The 21,383-nt window shown below is 33.6% G+C and overlaps 1 protein-coding gene across 2 annotated transcripts in view; it reads right to left on the reverse strand.

Moving 5' to 3' along the window:
* Positions 1-3,140: 3,140 nt before the first annotated feature.
* Positions 3,141-21,383, reverse strand: part of LOC129020610 (zinc finger protein 728) — a 99,801-nt gene continuing 81,558 nt past the window's right edge. For both annotated transcript variants that reach the window (XM_063658858.1, XM_054465191.2), the window contains one exon: positions 3,141-14,775. In XM_063658858.1, coding sequence (XP_063514928.1) covers positions 13,130-14,775 — 1,646 coding nt within the window. In that variant the 3' untranslated portion in view covers positions 3,141-13,129. The remainder of the gene's footprint in view (positions 14,776-21,383) is intronic.

Below are 21,383 nucleotides of genomic sequence, written 5' to 3' on the forward strand. Positions count from 1 at the left end.
TCGTCAATAGAAATAAGAGTATTATGACCTCATGCTAATAGTCTCATCTAAAGTTGTACAACACTAAATGCTACATTTTATTATAAACTGTATTTCACATAAGTATTCAATTTATATCATCCTCTTTCACCATTTCAATGCCTTCTCCACTGTGTGTCAGTGGAAAACAGGCCAGCTGCTTCCAGGAAAGCAGCCAATGCTCTTCTTACTTTAACAATAATGATGAAGAGCACTTGTTTTGGTGATGCTCCCGTGCCAAAAACTGTTATTTTGGTGGAAGTACTAGTTTTCTATTTTTCTCTATATTTATTAATAATAAAATTCTTAACCAAGAGGAATTTATCTCATTTAAGTTTTAAGGAATTTTATCTACATTTAAGTGTTTCTGACTTTCCTGGAATATTGAAATTTTTATGAATCTAAGCTAAGTACTATAAATAAACAATCTTTTACTAAAAGACTTTTTGAAGTGGGGTGATATTTATAAAAACTTTTCATAACATTGAAGATATGTTTTAACCATGTTCCCAGTAATCACTCTGAACATAGAATTTTCAATTTTCACTGAGTCACTCAGGGAAATTGATATCTTTACAAATGGGCAAAAAAAAAAAAAGGTGCTGAGTGGAGGTGCAACACATTGCACATCAATGCTTTTCACATGCAACTATTAGGGTCTTAATTTAATTGAACTGTCATTTGCATAGCTAGACACTTACTGAATCTAGTCATACTATTTTTTGGCAACTAGTGCCATGTTTGTCACCTATCAGTTTTATACACTTATTTGCTTGACTGAAAAAATAAATCTTCTCTTAATTTACTCTAAATTGAGAGACTAGATTTACAGTCTGGAGCTATAATAGAAGTTGAATGTTTTTAATACTATTCTTGGCAAATTCTCATATATTCACATATAAATTTTATGAAAAGATAGGGAGTTGACAAAAAGTAAAAAATTTCAAATAGGTTAAGCAATTTTGAGATCTGTTGCACAGCAGGGTAACTATAGTAAACTATAAAGTATTGTATATTTCAAAATAAGAGTAAATTTCAAATGTACCACCACAAAAATGATAGGTAAGCAAGTTCACAGATATGTTATTAAACTAATTATTCCATATTTTATAAATATACTAAAACATCACACTGTATCCCATAAATTTATGCAACTGTGATTTGTCAATCAAAAATACTACTACTTTTTTTATGAGAGTGAAATAAGCTTTAAGATATTGCACCAGAGAAAAATGTGTTTGTTCATCTTAAAATTTTAGAAAACGTATACATAAATATTTTTTATTTCAAATGGCTTGCTCATTTACTGATGTACGTAAACTTTTAATATCATGAACAGTCAGAACCCAGCACTCAGAAGTAGACTGTTGATTTTTAGTGTTCACAATAATATAATACTTTAAAAGACAGACTCTAAAGCAACTGTTTAGAGTAAAATTCTCTTTAAATTTTTAAATAAATGATTTCCTTCACTTGTTAGAAAAAAACTTTAATATGTTTTTAAACTACATTGAAATTTATCAAATTAACACAAATTTATTAGGCAAGTAAATAAAAAACAATATGCCTTCTTCTAATTATAAAACTGACAGACACTCTGCATTTAACCAAATACTTTGGTAAACGGATTTTAACGATATCTCTAATGACTTAAAAGGGCCACTAGTTTTAATTTAGAAATATATTAAAATCTAGGATTAGCCTATTATTACATAGAAAATTTGTGGTCTGCATGTACATCATCATCCATTGAGTGGTCTACAGTTTCTGAGTTTCAGAAACACTAATATAAGAATACTTCTTCCGATTGAGTAATTTAAGTTTTCTCAGTTACTAAAAAAGATTGGAATTACTGATCACTCACTTACAATGTGGTTTTAAATGTTATTTAATGAAGATATATAAAGTTTCTTTTAAAATCATTTTAACAACTTATTTCTTTTGCTTTTTCACTTTTATTAGAAAATAAGTATGAAAATTTATGTTACTACAAACCCATACATTTTATTTAAATCTAGACATAGTGCTAATCTTAAAAGATCTGTATATTTAAAATTTTGGATAACCTATTCACACTTAGAAGATAAATAACTGCTTTCCAGTAAATCTAATGGAGCAATTCTGACTCTCAATTATAAGCTATTAAAATATTAATACTATCATCTAGGTGGAAATTTTAGGTATCTGCATGTTCAGGTTGTTTAGCATATAATAAATCAGAAACTATAAATTTTTATAAACTATAAATAATAAACTAAAAATATAAAGTATCACTTTCTTTTTCTCAGTTTTGAAATACTGTCATTATCTCTAGGTGACATAACACTCAATTACAGAGGCTGTGGCTGTTGAAATTAGAAATGTCATGGTTCATTCTTCTTTACTTGCTGCCTTTTTATTTCACACAAACACAGCAGCAAAAGTAAGGCAAGAAAGGCTACACTTTGATTGCAAACACATCAGTGCCCTTCTAGGGAGAATAAATGTGTGAGCATATTCACTTGAAATTCATGGCATCTTTTGTTCAAGTACAGATTTCATATGGAAAGTAAAAAAGACAATAATTTCACAGCAATAGCATAAGAAAAGTATTCTAAAAATACCTTCTGACCCATTATTTCTATTTTTCACAAGAATGATTGTGATGGAATGAGCATTTGCAGCACTGTGGTCTTAACCTCCACTTTCTGTTTAATTATTTTTGGAATACGACCATAAGACTTTTGTGCCTTTTTTTTTTTTTTAGAAAAAATGTTTTATATTTCTAATTCAGTAATTTAGCATAATTTTTTGTCTCACACTTTCAAAAATAGTTCATTGTGAAAAAAATGATTAAACCACTACTTACCACTTTTTCCCCAAAAAGAGTAGAGTAACAAATTAAGTCTATAGTCTAGCGTATGGTTAATACATAAATAATAAAGGTGTAATGTGTTTTAGTTGTACACTTGAAAATGAAACACTTTTTGGACTATAGCCCAAGAGTTTTCAGAGAAGTTAGCTTATAACATGTGAGGAGACCTGGTATAGAAACATTCACCCTTATGCCTTAAGAGGTGAAAATTTGTCTTTCACTCCTGATTTCAACTATTAACCCAGAGCTGGAAAAATAGAACATGTCATTATACCAAAAAGCATTTTATTATTTTTATATTTAAGGGGTACATGTGCAGATTTGTAAAACAGGTATACTACTTGATGTTGAGGTTTGGACACTTAATTATTCCATTGCCCAAGTAGTATACATCATACCTAAGCAGATTTTCAGTGCTTGTCTCCCTTCCTTCCTCCTTCTCTTTAGAATTCCCAGCGTTTCTTGTTTTCATCTTTGTTTCCATGTGCACCCAATTTTTAGCGTCCATGTATGAGTGAGAACATGTGGCATTTGTTTTTCCGATTCATTAATTTGCTTAGAATAATGGCCTTCTGCTGCATTCATGTTGCTGCAAAAGATATTACTTCATTCTCTTCTGTTGCTGTATAGTATTGGAGGTTGTATAAGTACATCATTTTTTCTTAACCAATAAAAGATTCATGGGTAACTGGTTTAATTCTGTTTTTTTACTATTGTGAATAGTGTTGCAATTAACATGTGAGTGGTGGTGTCTCTTTGGCAAAATTATTTTTTCGGGGCAGATCCCCAGTAATGGTTAATTGGTCAAATGGCAATTGTATTTTTAGTTCTTTGAGAAGTCTCCAAACTGCTTTTCACAGGGCTGAATCAATTTGCATTCCCATCAACAGTGTAGAAATATTTCCTTTTCTCCACAACTTCAACATCTTATTTATCTTACTTTTAATAACAGTCATTCTTACTGGTGTGAAATGGTATTGCACTGTCACCCTGATTTACATCTTTCTGATAATTAGGAATGTTGAGCAATTTTTGTTTACTGGTAGCTCTGTCTTCCTTTGAGAAGAAGCTGGCTATTTATATCATGTTTGCTTTTTTATTAAAAGTTTTATAGATTCCATATATTAATCCTTCATTGTCTGCAGTTTGCAAATATTTTATTTCATACTGTAGGTCATCTATTTACTTTGTTGGTAGTTTCTTTTACTGTGCAGAAGCTCTTTGGCTTAATTAGATGCCATTTTTAATTTTTATTTTTGTTGCACTCATTTTAGATGTTAGTCATAAATTCTTTCCAGAGGCCAATATTTTCTAAGTGTTCTCCCAAGATTTTTGTAGCTTGAAGACTCACAGATCAAGTCTTTAATCTATGTTTTTTTTTTATATAGAAAAAGGTAGTTCAGTTTTCTTCCACATACAACTAACCAGTTTTCCCAGTATTATTTACTGAATAGGGAATTAATTCCCCTTTTATTTCTGTTGGCTTTGTAAAAATAACCTGGTTGTAAAGTGTAGCTGAGCTCAGGACTCTCTCCCATTTCATTGGTCTATATGTATATTTTTGTACCAGAACCATGTCATACTGGTTACTCTGCTGCAATCTTGGCTCACTGCAACCTCCACCTCCCAGGTTCAAGTGGTTCTCTTGCCTCAGCCTCCCAAGTAGCTGAGATTACAGTCACGCACCACCACACCTGGCTAATTTTTTGTATTTAGTAGACACTGGTTTCACCATGTTGGCCAGGCTGGTGTCAAACTTCTGACCTCAGGTGATCCATCTGCCTTAGCCTCCCAAAGATGACAGGCATGAGCCACCACACTCAGCCCAGATTTATTCCTTTAGTCTGAAGTAGTCTTGGCTATTTGAGCTCTTTAATTCTTTTGTATATATTTTAGAATATTTTTTCTAATTCTATAAAAAAGCATCATGGATAGTCTGATAAAAATAGCACTTAATCCGTAGGTTGCTTTAGGCAGAATGACCATTTTAACTATATTATTTGAATCCATGAGCATCCAGTATTTTTCCATTTATTTGCATTCTCTCTCATTTCTTTCAGCAATGTTTTGTGGTTCTTTGTAGATATATTTTACCCCCTTGATTTAATGTATTTCTAGGTTTTTTTTGTTGTTGTGGCTATTGTAAATAGAGCTGCTTTTCATTTTGTTCTCAGTTTATTATTGGTGTACAGAAATTCTATGCATTTGTGTTGATTTTGTATTCTGAGATTTTTTTGAAGTCTTTAGGCTTAGGAGTCTTTTGGTGAAATCTTTAAAGTATTCTAGGTAGAGAAGTTTGTCGTCAGTAAAGATAATTTGACTTCATTTTCTATTCAGATTCCTTTTATTTCTCTGGCTACAAGTCCATAACTATGTTCAGTAGGATTGTTTAGAATGGATATTCTTATTTTTATTCTTATGGAGAACGCATCCAGTTTTTGTTTGTTTTAGTATCATGTTGGCTAAGGATTTGTCACAGATGACATTATTTTGAGGTATGTTTCATCAATGTCTATTGTGTTGAGAATATTTTTGTCAATATTGGATTTTCTTGAATGCTTTTTCTGCACCTATTATCTTTACATGGTGAATCACATTAATTGACTTGCCTATGATGAAACACCTTTGTTTTTATGGAATAAAGCTCACATGATTGTAGCAAAATAACTTTGATTTGCTTTTGAATTCAGTTTGCTAGAATTTCATGGATTATTTTTCCAATGGTCACCCAGAATATTGACCTGTTGTTTCCTTTTTTTTGTTATGTCTTCACTAGATTTTAGTTTCATATATTTCACTGATTTCATATAGTTAGGTTGAAATGCTACCTTGATTTTTTGGAATACATTCAGTAGGATTAGGACCAGCTTATCTTTGTATATGTAGTAAAACTTGGCTGTGATTTCATACGATCCAGGGCTTTTTATGGTTAGTAGTTTTATTATTACTTGTTCGAGGTCATTATACATTTTACATTTTTGCTTTGTTAAAGACTTCTGTTATTTTCTGTCAATATTGGGAAGTTTTGTGTATCTGGGAGTTTATTTTCTCTAAATTTTCTATTTTGCATGCATGTTCATGGAAGTCTCTGAGGATATTTTTAAATCTATGTAGAATTAGATGTGATTTATCATCTCTAACATTTAAATAAATGCAGAATAAGAGTTTAACAAAATTCAACATTTCTTCATAAATTTCTGAAAAGTAGGTATAGGACAAATGAACCTCAAGCCAATAAATGTCACATATAACACATACACAGAAAAAGCACAGCTAATAACATACTAAACAGGGAAATCTTGTAAGCCTTTACTCTAAGATCAAGAAGACAAAAATGCCTTTTTTCAGTCTTATGAAACGTAGTACGAACTATCCAAGACAGAAAAATTAGAAAATAAAATCAAAGCACTGAGATTAGAAAAAATGTTAAATTATTTCTGTGTAATTTTTCATTTCTATACATAATTTTAAGTAAACAAAAGCCTAAGACATTACTAAAAATTAGTAGGACTAATAAATTTATTAAATTTGCAGAATACAAAAGCAACACCCAAGTGTCAGTAGAATTTCTATACATTGACAACTATCTTTAAATGAAATTAAAGAAATTAATACACAATTGGAAAAATATTACTTTCGTAAGTTGGCATTAATATTGTTAAACATCTGTATTGTACAAAATTATGTACAGCTACAATGCAACCTCTATCAAAATACCAGAGACATAATTAACAAATTTTTAAAAATACATCTAAAATTTACAGGATACCAGAAAAGGCCCTGAATAGCCAAAGCAACCAAGCAATAGAAAAAGTGAAGGTATCACTCTACCAGACTGAACTGAAATATACTAAAAAGCTATAGTTAAAAAAAAAAAAAAGTATAGTACTTGAATAAAAACAGACACACAGGTGAGTAGAGAAGAAAAAGGAGATCAGAAATATATTGATGTTTATATTGATTTATTTACAGCCATCTGATTTTTAAATAAAGGTGGCAATTTCTTAGGGAAAAGGCAGTATATTCAATAAATGGTGTTGAGAAAACTTTATATCCACATGTAGAGGAATATAATAAGACCCTCAACTCACACCATATATAAATAAATTAGATACTTAAATAAAATAAAAACATAAAATAAATTAGATACTTAAATGGAAGGTCTAAAACTCTGAAACTACTATAAAAAACACAGACTGAAAGCCCTGTAACATTGGTTGGGCAGTCACTTTTAAAATTTGACCTCAAATCCCAAGAAGCAAATTGAAAAAATAGACGAATCAGATTATTTTAAATTTAAAAACTGCTGCATGGAATATAATACAATCAACAGGATGAGGCAACTAAAAAATGGAAGAAAATATTTGCAAATCATAAATGTGACAAGGGATTAATATCAAAACTATATAACAAACTCAAATGACTATACAATAAAAACAAATATTAAAAATGAGAAAAAGCCTTAAATATTTTTCAGAAAAAGATATACAGGTATATTTTAAAAAATGCTCAATGTCAATTATTATCAGGGAAAGGCAAGCAAAAAAAGAAGTATGAGATATCAACTTACTTCTGTTAGAATGACTCTAATTAAGAAGAAAAAGTGTTGGCAGAATTCTGAAGAAAAGAAAATGCTGGCACACTGAATGTAAGTGAGGACAGCCATTATGAAAAACAGAGTTTTCTTAAAAAACTTAAAAATAAAACTACCATATGACAATTGCACCATTGTATATCCAAAACAAAGGAAATTAGAATGAAGAAACATTCACACTTCTAGGTTGTTTGCAGCACTCTTCACATGTAAAATATATAAAACCAACAGTTCAACATCTAATGAGTAAATAAAGACAATGTGGTAGATATACACAATGGAATAATATTCATCTTTAAACAACAAAAATTCTATTATTTTCAATCACATGGATTACCCTAGCGGACATTATATTAGTTGAAATAAGCAAGGCACAGAAAGATTAATGTCTCATGATTTCACTTACACATGGATTCTAAAAAAGTTAATCTCATCGATGTAGAGAGTAAACTGGTGACTACCAAATGCCAAGGCATTTAGAAGAAATGGCATTGAAAGATGTCTGTCAAGGAATACATAATTATACTTGGATAAAAGAAATAATTTCAAGAGATTTATTGTACAGCATGGTGACTATAGTTCATAATGTATTTGTATTTTTGAAAAATGCTTACAATTTCATGTTGTCTAACCACAAAAATGTTAACAATATAAGATAAAGCATTAATTACCTAGAACTAAGCATTTGACAATGTACATATACTTCAAAATGTTGTTTAACAAAAGAAATACACATTTTATTTGTCAAGTTAAAAATATATTTTTAAGACACTATAGAAGGATAACAATGTTTCACATACTGTCTGTCTCTTTGCTGTTTTCTCATGTCAGTCATAACCATAGGAACTTTGATGTTTAACAGCATGTTCTGAACCCAGCACAGTGTATGGGAGAAGCCAATGACTTTAGGGCTTTTATTTTAAGCTTGGGGAACCTGGAGTTACTGGTGCTTATGGTGATAATATGAAAGACACGAAAACGGAAGGCTTGCTTATGCTCCCATGACTGGCCACTGTGTGATCACAGTAAACTGGTTTGCATGCAAACTAACAGGGAATGTTTTAATCCAAAAGCTGCCATTATCTCCAAGTTTTCAGAGAAAATTTAGGAGATCGCTAGTTAGGTGACTAAGAATATAAACTGTAGACTAAACTTCAACCACTAAAACATTTAAAAAATGAGTGATAAATGTCTCCAAATTGTAATATCAATATGGAAAATAAATATTATTCCACATTTACAGAGGTCATTTTATTGCTTTGCAACCTTTAACATTTACACTTTAAAATAGAGGATTTTGCATGGAAATGTAAGTTGTGCTGTAAGTACATCCTAAATAAATTTTAAACTGCTCACTTACTATTCTCTTAAAAATTTAATTTTTATGTTTGTTCTAGCAAATTACATATTTGCCACACTTTGTAGAAAAGCCTAACATTTTTCTTTTACAAAGAAATACCATGCTGATTTAATCCTCTCTTCGGCAGGCAGTGTATGTCTTTTATGTTAATTAGCCAATCTTAAAGTTGTATTCATATGCAAATCTTCCAGTTAAAACCAATTTTTCAGCGCATTTAAAAATATCAATGTTCTCCTTAAAACCTACAACATATCTTGTGAATCACATGGCATGAAAACAATAGTGAGAAAACTATAGCCATAACACAGAAAAAGATGGGCTGTGATGCATATATGGTTTGAATGCAAATAAAAAAACAAAACTTAGATAATTAGGACATGAATGAAGCATTTCTCTTTAAATTCAGCAAGATTCAACTTTGCAGCCTGGAAAAAATGTCCTCTTCAATGTTATTTCTTTGCAACTGATATCTTCCATCTCTGACTTGAAGTTATAAACTAACTTTAGCAGGAATATTTATGACGAAATATGGAGCATCTGTTACACACTGAGCACTGTCATGTTTTGTTTGCTACATTTATATATAAAAGCATCCACATGACTTATGAAGCTTCCGTAGTACTTACTGAAACAAATTGACTCAATAAATAAAATTTACATATGTCACTTATAAAAAGTTAAGGGAACAATAACTTAAGAAAAGTAAGCTTATATGGGGTTCTCCCATAGAAGCTAATGGAATGTTTTAACTAAATAAAATGTAAGAATACACAAATTGTGGAATTACATCTAGAAATTATTTTGTGTGCATGATGAAATTTTATAAAAAATATTCTTATAACTACAAATCAGCTCAGATAAATATTTCATAAACTATAAAACAAAAACATAAGAAACAAAAAGATTGTGGGTCTAGGCTGGGCGTGGTAGCTCATGCCTGTAATCCCAGCACTTTGGGAGGCTGAGATGGCTGGATCACCTGAGGTCAGGAGTTCGAGACCAACCTGGCCAACATAGTGAAACCCCATCTCTACTAAAAATGCAAAAATTAGCTGGGCGTGGTGGCACATGCCTGTAATCCCAGCTACTCAGGAGGCTGAGGCAGGAGAATTGCTTGAGCCCACGAGGTGGAGGTTGCAGTGAGCCGAGACCACACTACTGCACTTGAGCCTGGGCAACAAGAACGAAACTTGGTCTCAAAAAAAAAAAAAAAAAAAAAAAATTATGGGTCTAGCATGAGTGTCATGCAAGTAAAAACAGAAAATTTGCATGGAAAGATTCTAAATGATAAGCTGTAAGATAGTGTAATAAATTGAATACAAAGCAGAGTATATACATTTGCTTTTAGCATTTTTGAGGATTTTTGTTTTCTAGTAAATTAGACATCTTCTTAAAATGCTTTGTTTCAATATTGCTCTTTTCTTCTGAAAACAGTTACAAACTTATATTCAAACACCTTACTCCTTAAACCTGTTATATCTTTAGACTAACAGATGTGTAAAACTAAAACTCTATTATGTGCTCTCAGGCAGAGGCCACATGTTCAAAAAATACATAATAATAAATTTTTGAAAATTATTCAGGACTCAGAAATATGTTGATTTTATTTACGCTTGTATATAATTTTTATGATGACCATAAAAATAACCATGTAGCCAATAACAATTTAACTGTACAACTTAGAATAACTAAGACTGTAGAATTGAATTGTTTGTAATACAAAACATAAAAGCCAGAGGTTATAGGTACCTTATTTATCACAATGTGATGATTATATATTGTATGACTGTACTAAAATATGCCATATATGGCATAAATATATACACATGTAAACACAAAAACTAAGAAAAATAAATTTAAATGTAAAAAAAATTTAACCTATAGGAACCATATTCTTCAACTTATTTGTAGTTTAAAGCCACTGAAAAAGAATACTAGAGATGTTGGTCTATTATGTTACCAAATAGTGTACGGTAACCATCTTTTAAATATACCCTTGAGTAACGTGGAATAGGTTAAAATTAGTGGCATAACAACACTTTATTGAATGTATAACAGTATTTAACATTATAAATGTTGAATTGAAAAATTAACACAATCTAAAACTTTAAAAAAAAGTTTTATCACATAAAAGTACAATTAGTAAAATGACATACTAATTTTGATTTAATTTTAACTATAAGAATGATTTTCTCTCATAATAATGCATTAGAATATTACTTAGGGCTGGGCGCAGTGGCTCACACCTATAATCACAGCACTTTGGGAAGCCAAGGCAAGCAGATCACTTGAGGTCAAGAGTTCAAGAACAGCCTGGCCAACATGGTGAAACCTTGTTTTACTAAAATAGAAATATTAGCTGGATGTGGTCAGGGGCACCTGTAATCTCAGCTACTTGGGAGGTGGAGACAGGAGCATAGCTTGAACCTGGGAGGAGAAGCTTATAGTGAGCCGAGATTATGCCACTGCACTCCAGCCTGGGCAACAGAGTGAGATTCCCTCTCAAAAAAAAAAAAAAAAAAAAAAAAAAAAAAAGGAATATTACTCGGAATGCCCTACATCACTCAATTCTGTAAGTTAACCACAAACAGTCTTAGATTTTCATCATGCATCTTACATTTTAATGTCCTTAGTCAACCATAAGGTAATAAATAATGACCACCTAATAAAGTCTCCCAAATCTGTGATGCAGAATTGATCACATTTTTTTTACATGTGAATACAACAGAAATGAAGAAATAGCATGAAATAATTTAAGAGTTGAATTCTATCATTATTCAGTTTCCAAATAAGCTGTTTTTTTTTTTTTCTTTTGAGACAGAGTCTTGCTCTGTCACCCAGGCTGCAATGCAGTAGCAACATCTAAGCTTACTGCAACCTCTGGCTCCCAGGTTCAAGTGATTCTCACGCCTCAGCCTCCCAAGTAGCTGGGACTACAGATGTGCACCACCATGCTTCGCTAATTTTTTTATTTCTTTTTAGTAGACATGGGTTTTCACCAAGTTGGCCAGGCTGGTCTTGAACTCAGGTGATCTACCCACCTCGGCATCCCAAAGTATTGGCCCTACAGATGTAAGCCATTGTGTCTGGCAAAAAAAATCTGTATTTTCAAGACAAAAGTGTACTTTAAATGAAATTATAACTCTTCAAAGATCTACTTCTTTCAAAGTTATATACAAATAATTTTTCTTTTTACCAACTTTAGTTTTGGATTTTTTCCTATACTCAGCAATCTGATTAACTGTAATGTCTGAAGTTTGAGACACAGATATTTCTACTGTGAATTCTCTGATATTTACTTAATTTTGGATTAAATTTTTTAAATATTTACTTCATCTGCAAAAATATATTTTAGTATAAACTTTCATGTTTTATAATCTGTAGTTTTTGAAAAAATGTTTGTCCAAATTCATTAAATTTGCAGGGTTATTCTTCAATATAAATTCCCTGATGTTGAGCAAAGTTGGAACAACTACCTCAGGGTTTTCCTGTAGTACAAAATGTGTACAATAAAACCTGTGATACACGTAAAGGTACTACAACCCTCTTTATAATGTGTTTCCTCAAAATAAATACTCTTCTGTACTTTAAGGGCTTATATTTTCTGAAAGATCTATTGACAGCAATTGCACTTTTAATGCTTTTATTTAGTATGAACTCTGATGCTGAATAAGATGTGAGAAGATATTAATGACGTTCACATTTTTTTCCCCCAGACAGAGTCTCCCTCTGTTGCCCAGGCTAGTGTAAATGCTTTCCTTTGCAATAAGGCATGAGCATTGGTTAAATGTTTTGCCACACTGTTTATTCTAGCAGTTTTCTCCAGTATGAGTTATCTTACCTACAATCAAATGTGACAACCATTTAAAGGCTTTGTCACATTCTTCACATTTCTAGGATTTCTCACCAGTATGATTTCTTTTATATTCAGAAAAGTTTCAGGTGTTGCCAAAAGCATTGTCACATCTTTCAGGTTTGTAGTTTCTCTCTAGTATGAATTAGCTTATGTCTGTTAAGAATTGAGGATCTATTAGAGGCTTTCCCACATTCTTCACACGTGTATGGTTTCTCTCCAGTATGACTTGTCTTGTACATAGTAAGCCTTAAGGACTGGTTAAAGGCTTTGCCACATTCCACACAACTGTAGGAATTCCCTCCAGTATGAATTACCTTATGTTTAGTAAGGACTGAGGAACAGTTAAAAAATTTGCCACATTCTTCACATTTGTAGGGTTTCCCTCCTGTATAAATACCCTTATGTTCAGTAATGGTTGAGAACTAATTGAAAGCTTTGCCACATTTTTCACATTTGTAGGGTTTTTCCTCCAGTATGAATTCTCTTATGAGTAGTAAGGTGTGAGGATTGGTTGAAGTCTTTACCACATTCTTCACATTTGTAGAATTTCTTTCCAGCATGAATTTTCTTATGTTTGTTAAAGACTGAGACCCAGCTAAAGGCTTTGCCACATTCTTCACATTTGTAGGGTTTCTCCCCAGTATGAATTCTCTTATGTTCACTAAGTCTTGAGGACCAAATGAAGGCTTTGCCACATTCTTCACATTTGTAGTGTTTCTCTCCAGTATGAATTACCTTATGTTTAGTAAGGTTTGCAACCTTACTGAAGGCTTTGCCACATTCTTCACATTTGTAGGGTTTCTCTCCAGTATGAATTCTCTTATGTTCCATAAGGTTTGAGGACCACTTAAAGGCTTTGCCACATTCTTCACATTTGTAGAGTTTCTCTCCAGCATGAATTGCCTTATGTGTAGCAAGGCTTGAGGACCAGCTGAAGACTTTGCCACATTCTTCACATTTGTAGTGCTTCTCTCCAGTATGAATTACTTTATGTTTAGTAAGGCTTGAGAACACAGTAAAGGCTTTGCCACATTCTTCACATTTGTAGGGTTTCTCTCCAGTATGAATTATCTTATGTTTAGTAAGTGTTGAGGACCACTTAAAGGTTTTGCCACATTCTTCACATTTGTAAGGTTTGTCTCCAGCATGAATTCTCTTGTGTTCAGTAAGGCTTGAGGGCCAGCTGAAGGCTTTGCCACATTCTTCACATTTGTAGGGTTTCTCTCCAGTATGAATTACCTTATGTTTAGTAAGGGTTGAGAAGTTACCAAAGGCTTTGCCACATTCTTCACATTTGTAGGGCTTCTCTCCAGTATGAATTCTCTTATGTTCCGTAAGGTTTGAGGACCGGTTGAAAGCTTTGCCACATTCTTCACATTTGTAGGGTTTCTCTCCAGCATGAATTGTCTTATGTGCAGTAAGGGTTGAGGCCTTACTAAAGGCTTTGCCACATTCTTCACATTTGTAGGGTTTCTCTCCAGCATGACTTCTCTTATGTTCAATAAGGCTTGAGGACCTGGTGAAGGCTTTGCCACATTCTTCACATTTGTAATGTTTCTCTCCAGTATGAATTACCTTATGCTTAGTAAGGATTGAGAACTTACTAAAGGCTTTGCCACATTCTTCACATTTGTAGGGTTTCTCTCCAGTATGAATTCTCTTATAATAAGTAAGGGCTGAGGACCAGTTTAAGGCTTTGCCATGTTCTTCACATATGTAGGAATTCTCTCTAGTATAAATTCTTTTATGTTGAGATAGGTGTGAAAGCATGTAAAATGATCTGACATATTCTTTACATTTCAAAAGTTTCTTTCCAGTACGCCTTATCTTATGTCTTTTTGAATTTGAACATTTACGAAAGATGTTTGCATATTTGCCACACTGAAATACTTTGCTTTGTGTAGTTGTCAAACTCTGGTTAAGCTTATTATAACCTTTTTTGTGCACCTTACAGTCATCCACATTGGTACAACCAATTTTTAACTGTAAATTCTCATGTCCACATTTTTCATATCTTCTCAATACCACTTTTTGGAAAGAATCTTCTTTGCCCTGCTCTGGCCAAAGGTGTTGAGCAAAATGAGAACGTGTAACTGAAAAGAAATAAAAACAACAAATTAGTCCACTTATTAGACTCAGATAAATATAGTTTCCAAATTTAACCTATAAAATTATTCAAACTGCATAAGCAAGATGACATTGCATTATGACACAGGCCCTAATTCTTCACAGACATATAAATGCAATAAAAGCATACAGACCAAAATACATGTGTGGATAATTTATACATGAGTTAAGTGTGTACAGTGTCTGAATTAAGCCCAATGCAAAGAGCCACATAGAAAAAAAGAAAAGTTTGTTAAATTTACCCAATCAACTCTTTCTGCTCCTCAATATTACCTAGTCCCTTCAGAAGTAAATTGTCAGCTTCTGTTTTTTTTTCTAAAGGCAAGTAAAATATTGGCACATACAACTTAATTTCTGTCTTCTACGGGCCTTTCCACACACTGGTTTCTGTCTCCCATGACATAAAGTGCTGAAAGATATGGTGGTATACTTAGAAATGACAGTTTGAGTCTGCTGAGACCAAAGGTAAATACACCGCAGCAGAGCACTGCAGTGCTGCAGAGAGAACAGGTGTACCAAGTAACTACTTTTCAGAAGAAACATAAATAATCTCTTTTAACTAAAAGTAAGCACAAAATTTCAGACAAGACAAATCTGAAGAAGATGTTTGAGAGACCCACATAATCTCTAGCCAAGACCATTGTTTTCTGACTACACCAGGACAAAGCTACATTATAAATTTTTAAATGTCCAAATCTCAAAGATTACAATCTATACAAAATAGGGCAATATAATCCCATCAAAAATATTATAAAATTTTCAGAAAGAAACCATTAAAAATGTATATACTAATTTTAAAGATTGAATAATACTCTGAGTGAAATAGGAACACAAAAGACTATAGAAAATCAGAAAAATGAGGATAAGAACAAAAATATCTACATTGTGGTGATAAAAAATACAAAAAGAAATAACTGCTTCTAAAATTAAGACAAAATAATGTAAAAATAAAAAACAAGCTCAAAAAGCAAATTAGGATACACACAAATACATTTATAACAAAAACATATTTATAATCACAATTTGAATAGTTACAGACAAAAAGAGAATCTTGGGAGCTGCAAGATAAAAGTGATTTGCAAACAGTCTTACGAGATAACCAGTGAATTGTCAACAAAAGATTTACAGGCCAAAAGAGAACTGTGTGATATAGTCAAAGTCCTAAAAAAAAAAAATAGCTATCAAGTGAGAATAATACCAAATCAGCAAATCTGTCCTGCCTAATAGAAAAAAAACCTTTCAAAATAACCAAATTCATAAAAAGTATATTGGCACTGCATATGTCTTCCATAGGAAAGATGCTGAAAGCAGTTCTTACCACTGAAAATAACATAATGTAAAAAAACAACACCTAGCATTTGAGCTCTGCTAAGGGTCAGACTGCCACCTCAAGTGGGTCCCTGACACCCGTGTCTCCTAATTGGGAGACACCTCCCAGTAGAAGCTGACAGACACCTCATATAGGAGAGCTCTGGCTGGCATCTGGCGGGTGGCCTCTGGGACGAAGCTTCCAGAGGAATGAATGGGCAGCAATCTTTGCTGTTCTGTAGTCTCAGCTGGTGATACCCAGGAAAACAGGGTCTGGAGTGGACCTCCAGCAAGCTCCAGCACATCTGCAGCAGAGGGGCCTGACTGTTAAAAGAAAAACTAACAGAAAGGAACAGAAGCAACGTCTACAAAAAGGATGTTTACTCAGAGACCCCATCTGAAGGTCATCAACATCAAAGACCAAAGTTAGATAAATTCATAAAGATGGGAAGAAGCCAGTGTAAAAAGGCTGAAAATTCCAAAAACCAGAATGCCTTTTCTCCTACAAAGGATCACAACTCCTCACCAGCAAAGAAACAAAACTGAACAGAGAATGAGTCTGACAAATTGACAGAAGTAGTCTTCAGAGGTGGGTGGGTAATAACAAACTCCTCCGAGCTAAAGGAGCATGCTCTAACCCAATGCCAGGAAGCTAAGAACCTTGAAAAAAGGTTAGATGAATTGCTAACAGGAAGAACCAGTTTAGAGAAGAACATAAATGACCTGATGGAGATGCAAAACACAGCATGAGAACTTCGTGATACATGCACAAGTATCAATAGCTGAATCGATAAAGCGGAAGAAAGGATATCAGAGACTGAAGATCAACTTAATGAAATAAAGCAAGAAGACAAGATTAGAGAAAAAAGAATAAAAAGAAATGAACAAAGCCTCCAAGAAATATGGGACTATGTGTAAAGACCAAATCTACATTTGATCAGGGTACCTGAAAATGATGAGGAGAATGGAACCAAGTTGGAAAATACCCTTCAGGATATCATCCAGGAGAACGTCCCCAACCTAGCAAGACAGGCCAACATTCAAATTCAGGAAATACAGAGAACATCTCAAAGATACTACTCGAGAAGAGCAACCCCAAGACACATAATCGTCAGATTCACCAAGGTTGAAATGAAGAAAAAATATGGATGGCAGCCAGAGAGAAAGGTCGGGTTACCCACAAATGGAAGCCCATCAGACTAAAAGTGGATCTCTCTGCAGAAACCCTACTAAGCCAGAAGAGACTGGGAGCCAATATTCAACATTATTAAAGAAAGGAATTTCAACCCAGAATTTAATATCCAGCCAAACTAAGCTTCATAAGCGAAGGAGAAATAAAATCCTTTACAGACAAGCAAATGCTGAGGATTTTGTCACCAGCAGGCCTGCCTTATAAGAGCTCCTGTAGGAAGCACTAAACATACAAAGGAACGACTGGTACCAGCCACTGCAAAAACATACCAAATTGTAAAGACCGTCAACACTATGAAGAAACTGCATCAACTAATGGGCAAAATAACCAGCTAGCATCATAATGACAGGATCAAATTCACACATAACAATATTAACCTTAAATGTAAATAGGCTAAATGCCCCCAATTAAGACACAGACTGGCAAATTGAATACAGTCAAGATCCATCTAAGTGCTGTATTCAAGAGACCCATCTCATGTGCAAAGACACACATAGACTCAAAATAAATGGATGGAGGAATAGTTACCAAGCAAATGGAAAGCAAAAACAAAACAAAACAAAACAAAAACAGGGGTTGCAATCCTAGTCTCTGATAAAACAGACTTTAAACCAACAAAGATCAAAAGAGACAAAGATGGGCATTACATAATAGTAAAGGGTTCAATGCAACAAGAAGAGCTAACTATCCTAAATATGTATGCACCCAATACAGGAGCACCTAGAATCATAAAGCAAGTTATTAGGGACCTACAAAGAGACTTAGATTCCCACACTATAATAGTGGGAGACTTTAACACCCCACTGTCAATATTAGCCCCATCAATGAGACAGAACACTAACAAGGATATTCAGGACGTGAACTTAGCTCTGGACCAAGCAGACCTAACAGACATCTACAGAACTCTTTACCCCAAATCAACAGAATATACATTCTTCTCAGCACCACATCACACTTCTTCTAAAATTGACCACATAATTGCAAGTAAAACACTCTTCAGCAAATGTAAAAGAATGGAAATCATAACAGTCTCTCAGACCACAGTGCAATCAAATTAGAACTCAGGATTAAGAAACTCACTCAAAACCACACAACATGGAAACTGAACAACCTGCTCCTGAATGACTACAGGGTAAATAACAAAATGAAAGCAGAAATAAAAAAGTTCTTTGAAACCAATGAGAACAAAGACACAACATACCAGAATCTCTGGCACACAGACAAAGCAGTGTCTAGAGGAAAATTTATAGCACTAAATGCCCACGAGAGAAAGCAGGAAAGAACTAAAATAGACATGATAAAATCACAATTAAAAGAACTAGAGAAGCAAGAACAAATAAATTCAAACCCTAGCAGAAGATAACAAATAACTAAGAACAGAGCAGAACAGAAGGAGAGAGAGACACACAAAATACCCTTCAAAAAAAAAAAAAAAATTCAATGAATCCAGGAGCTGATTTTTTGAAAGATCAACAAAATAGATAGACTGCTAGCCAGTCTAATAAAGAAGAAAGGAGAGAATCAAATAGATGCAATCAAAAATAATAAAGGGGACATCAGCACTGATTCCACAGAAATACAAACTACCATCAAAGAATACTATAACCATCTCTAAGCAAATAAACTAGAAAATCTAGAAGAAATGAATAAATTCCTGGACACACACACCCTTCCAAGTCTAAATCAGGAAGAAGTCAAATCCCTGAATAGGCCAGTAACAAGTTCTAAAATTGAGGCAGTAATTATTAGCCTATCAATAAAAAATGTCCAGGACCTGATGGATTCACAGCTGAATTCTACCAGAGGTACAAAGAAGAGCTGATCCTATTCTTTCTGAAACTATTCCAAACAATACAAAAGGAGGGAAGCCTCCCTAACTTTGTATCAGGCCAGCCATCATCCTGATACAAAAACCTGGCAGAGACACAACAGAAAAATTTCAGGCCAATATCCCTGATGAACATGGATGCAAAAATCTTCAATAAAATACTTGCCAACTGAATCCAGCAGCACATCAAAAAGCTTATCCACCACGATCAAGTCGGCTTCATCCCTCGGAGCCAAGGCTGGTTCAACATATGCAAATCAATAAACGTAATCCATCACATAAACAGGAACCAATGATAAAAACCACATGATTATCTCCATAGATGCAGAAAAGGCCTTCGACAAAATTCAATACCCCTTCATGCTAAAAACTCTCAATAAACTAGGTATTGATGGAATGTATCTCAAAATAATAAGAGCTATTTATGACAAACCCACAGACAATATCATACTGAATGGGCAAAAACCAGAAGCACTCCCTTTGAAAACCAGCACAAGACAAAGATGCCCTCTCTCACCACTCCCATTCAACATAGTATTGGAAGTTCTGGTGAGGGCAATCAGGCAAGAAAAAGAAATAAAAGGTACTCAAATACGAAAAGAGGAAGTCAAATTGTCTCTATTTGCAGATGACATGATTTAAAAAACCCCATTGTCTCAGCTCAAAATCTCTTTAAGCTGATAAGCAACTTCAGCAAAGTCTCAGGATACAAAATCAATGTGCAAAAATCACAAGCATTCCTATACACCAATAATAGAGAGAGCGCTAAATCATGACTGAGCTCCCATTCACAATTGCTACAAAGAGAATACCTAGGAATACAACTTTCAAGGGATGTGAAGGACCTCTTCAAGGAGAACTACAAACCACTGCTCAAGAAAATAAGAGAGGACACAAACAAATGGAAGAACATTCCATACTCACGGATAGGAAGAATCAATATCGTGAAAATGGCCATACTGCCCAAAGTAATTTATAGATTCAACACTATTCCATCAAGCTACCACTAACTTTCTTTACAGATTTTGAAAAAACTAAATTTAATATGGAACCAAAAAAAAGCTCATATAGCCAATCCTAAGCAAAAAGAACAAAGCTGGAGGCATCACACTACCTGACTTGTAGTATCAAACTATACTACAGGCTACAGTAACAAAAACAGTATGGTACTGGTATCAAAACAGATATATAGACCAATGGAACAGAACAGAGGCCTCAGAAATAACAACACAGATCTACAGCCATCTGATCTTTGAGAAATCTGAAAAAAACAAGCAATGGGGAAAGGATTCCCTATTTAATAAAAGGTGTTGAAAAAACTGGCTAGCCATACTCAGAAAACTGAAACTGGACCCCTTCCTTACACCTTATATAAAAATTAACTCAAGATGGATTACAGACTTAAATGTAACACATCAAACCATAAAAACCCTAGAAGAAAACCTAGACAATGCCATTCAGGACATAGGCATGGGCAAAGACTTCATGACTAAATCACCAAAAGCAATGGCAACAAAAGCCAAATTGACAAATGGGACCTAATTAAACTAAAGAGCTTCTGCACAGCAAAAGAAACTATCATCAGAGTGAAGAGGCAACCTACAGAATGGGAGAAAAATTTTGCAATCTATCCATCTGACAAAGGGCTAATATCCAGGATCTATAAAGAACTTAAACAAATTTACAAGAAAAAAAAAAACCATCAAAAAGTGGGCAAAGGATATGAACAGACACGTCTCAAAAACAGACATTTATGTGGCCAACAAACATGAAAAAAAGCTCATCATCACTGGTCATTAGAGAAATGCAAATGAAAATCACAATGAGATACCACTTCATGCCAGTTAGAATGGTGATCATTAAAAAGTCAGGAAACAACCGATGCTGGAGAAGATGTGGAGAAGTAGGAATGCTTTTACACTGTTGGTGGGAGTGTAAATTAGTTCAGCCATTGTGGAAGACAATGTGGCGATTCCTCAAGGATCTAGAACTAGAAATACCATTTGACCCAGCAATCCCATTACTGGGTATATACCCCCAAAATTATAAATCATTCTACTATAAAGACACATGCATGCATATGTTTATTGCAGCACTATTCACAATAGCAAAGACTTGGAACCAACCCAAATGCCCATCAGTAATAGACTGGATAAAGAAAATGTGGCACATATATACCACGGAATAGTATGCAGCCATAAAAAAGGATGAATTCATGTCCTTTGCAGAGACATGGATAAAGCTGG

This window comes from Pongo pygmaeus, chromosome 20 (assembly GCF_028885625.2).
Source record: "Pongo pygmaeus isolate AG05252 chromosome 20, NHGRI_mPonPyg2-v2.0_pri, whole genome shotgun sequence".
NCBI lineage: Eukaryota > Metazoa > Chordata > Mammalia > Primates > Hominidae > Pongo > Pongo pygmaeus.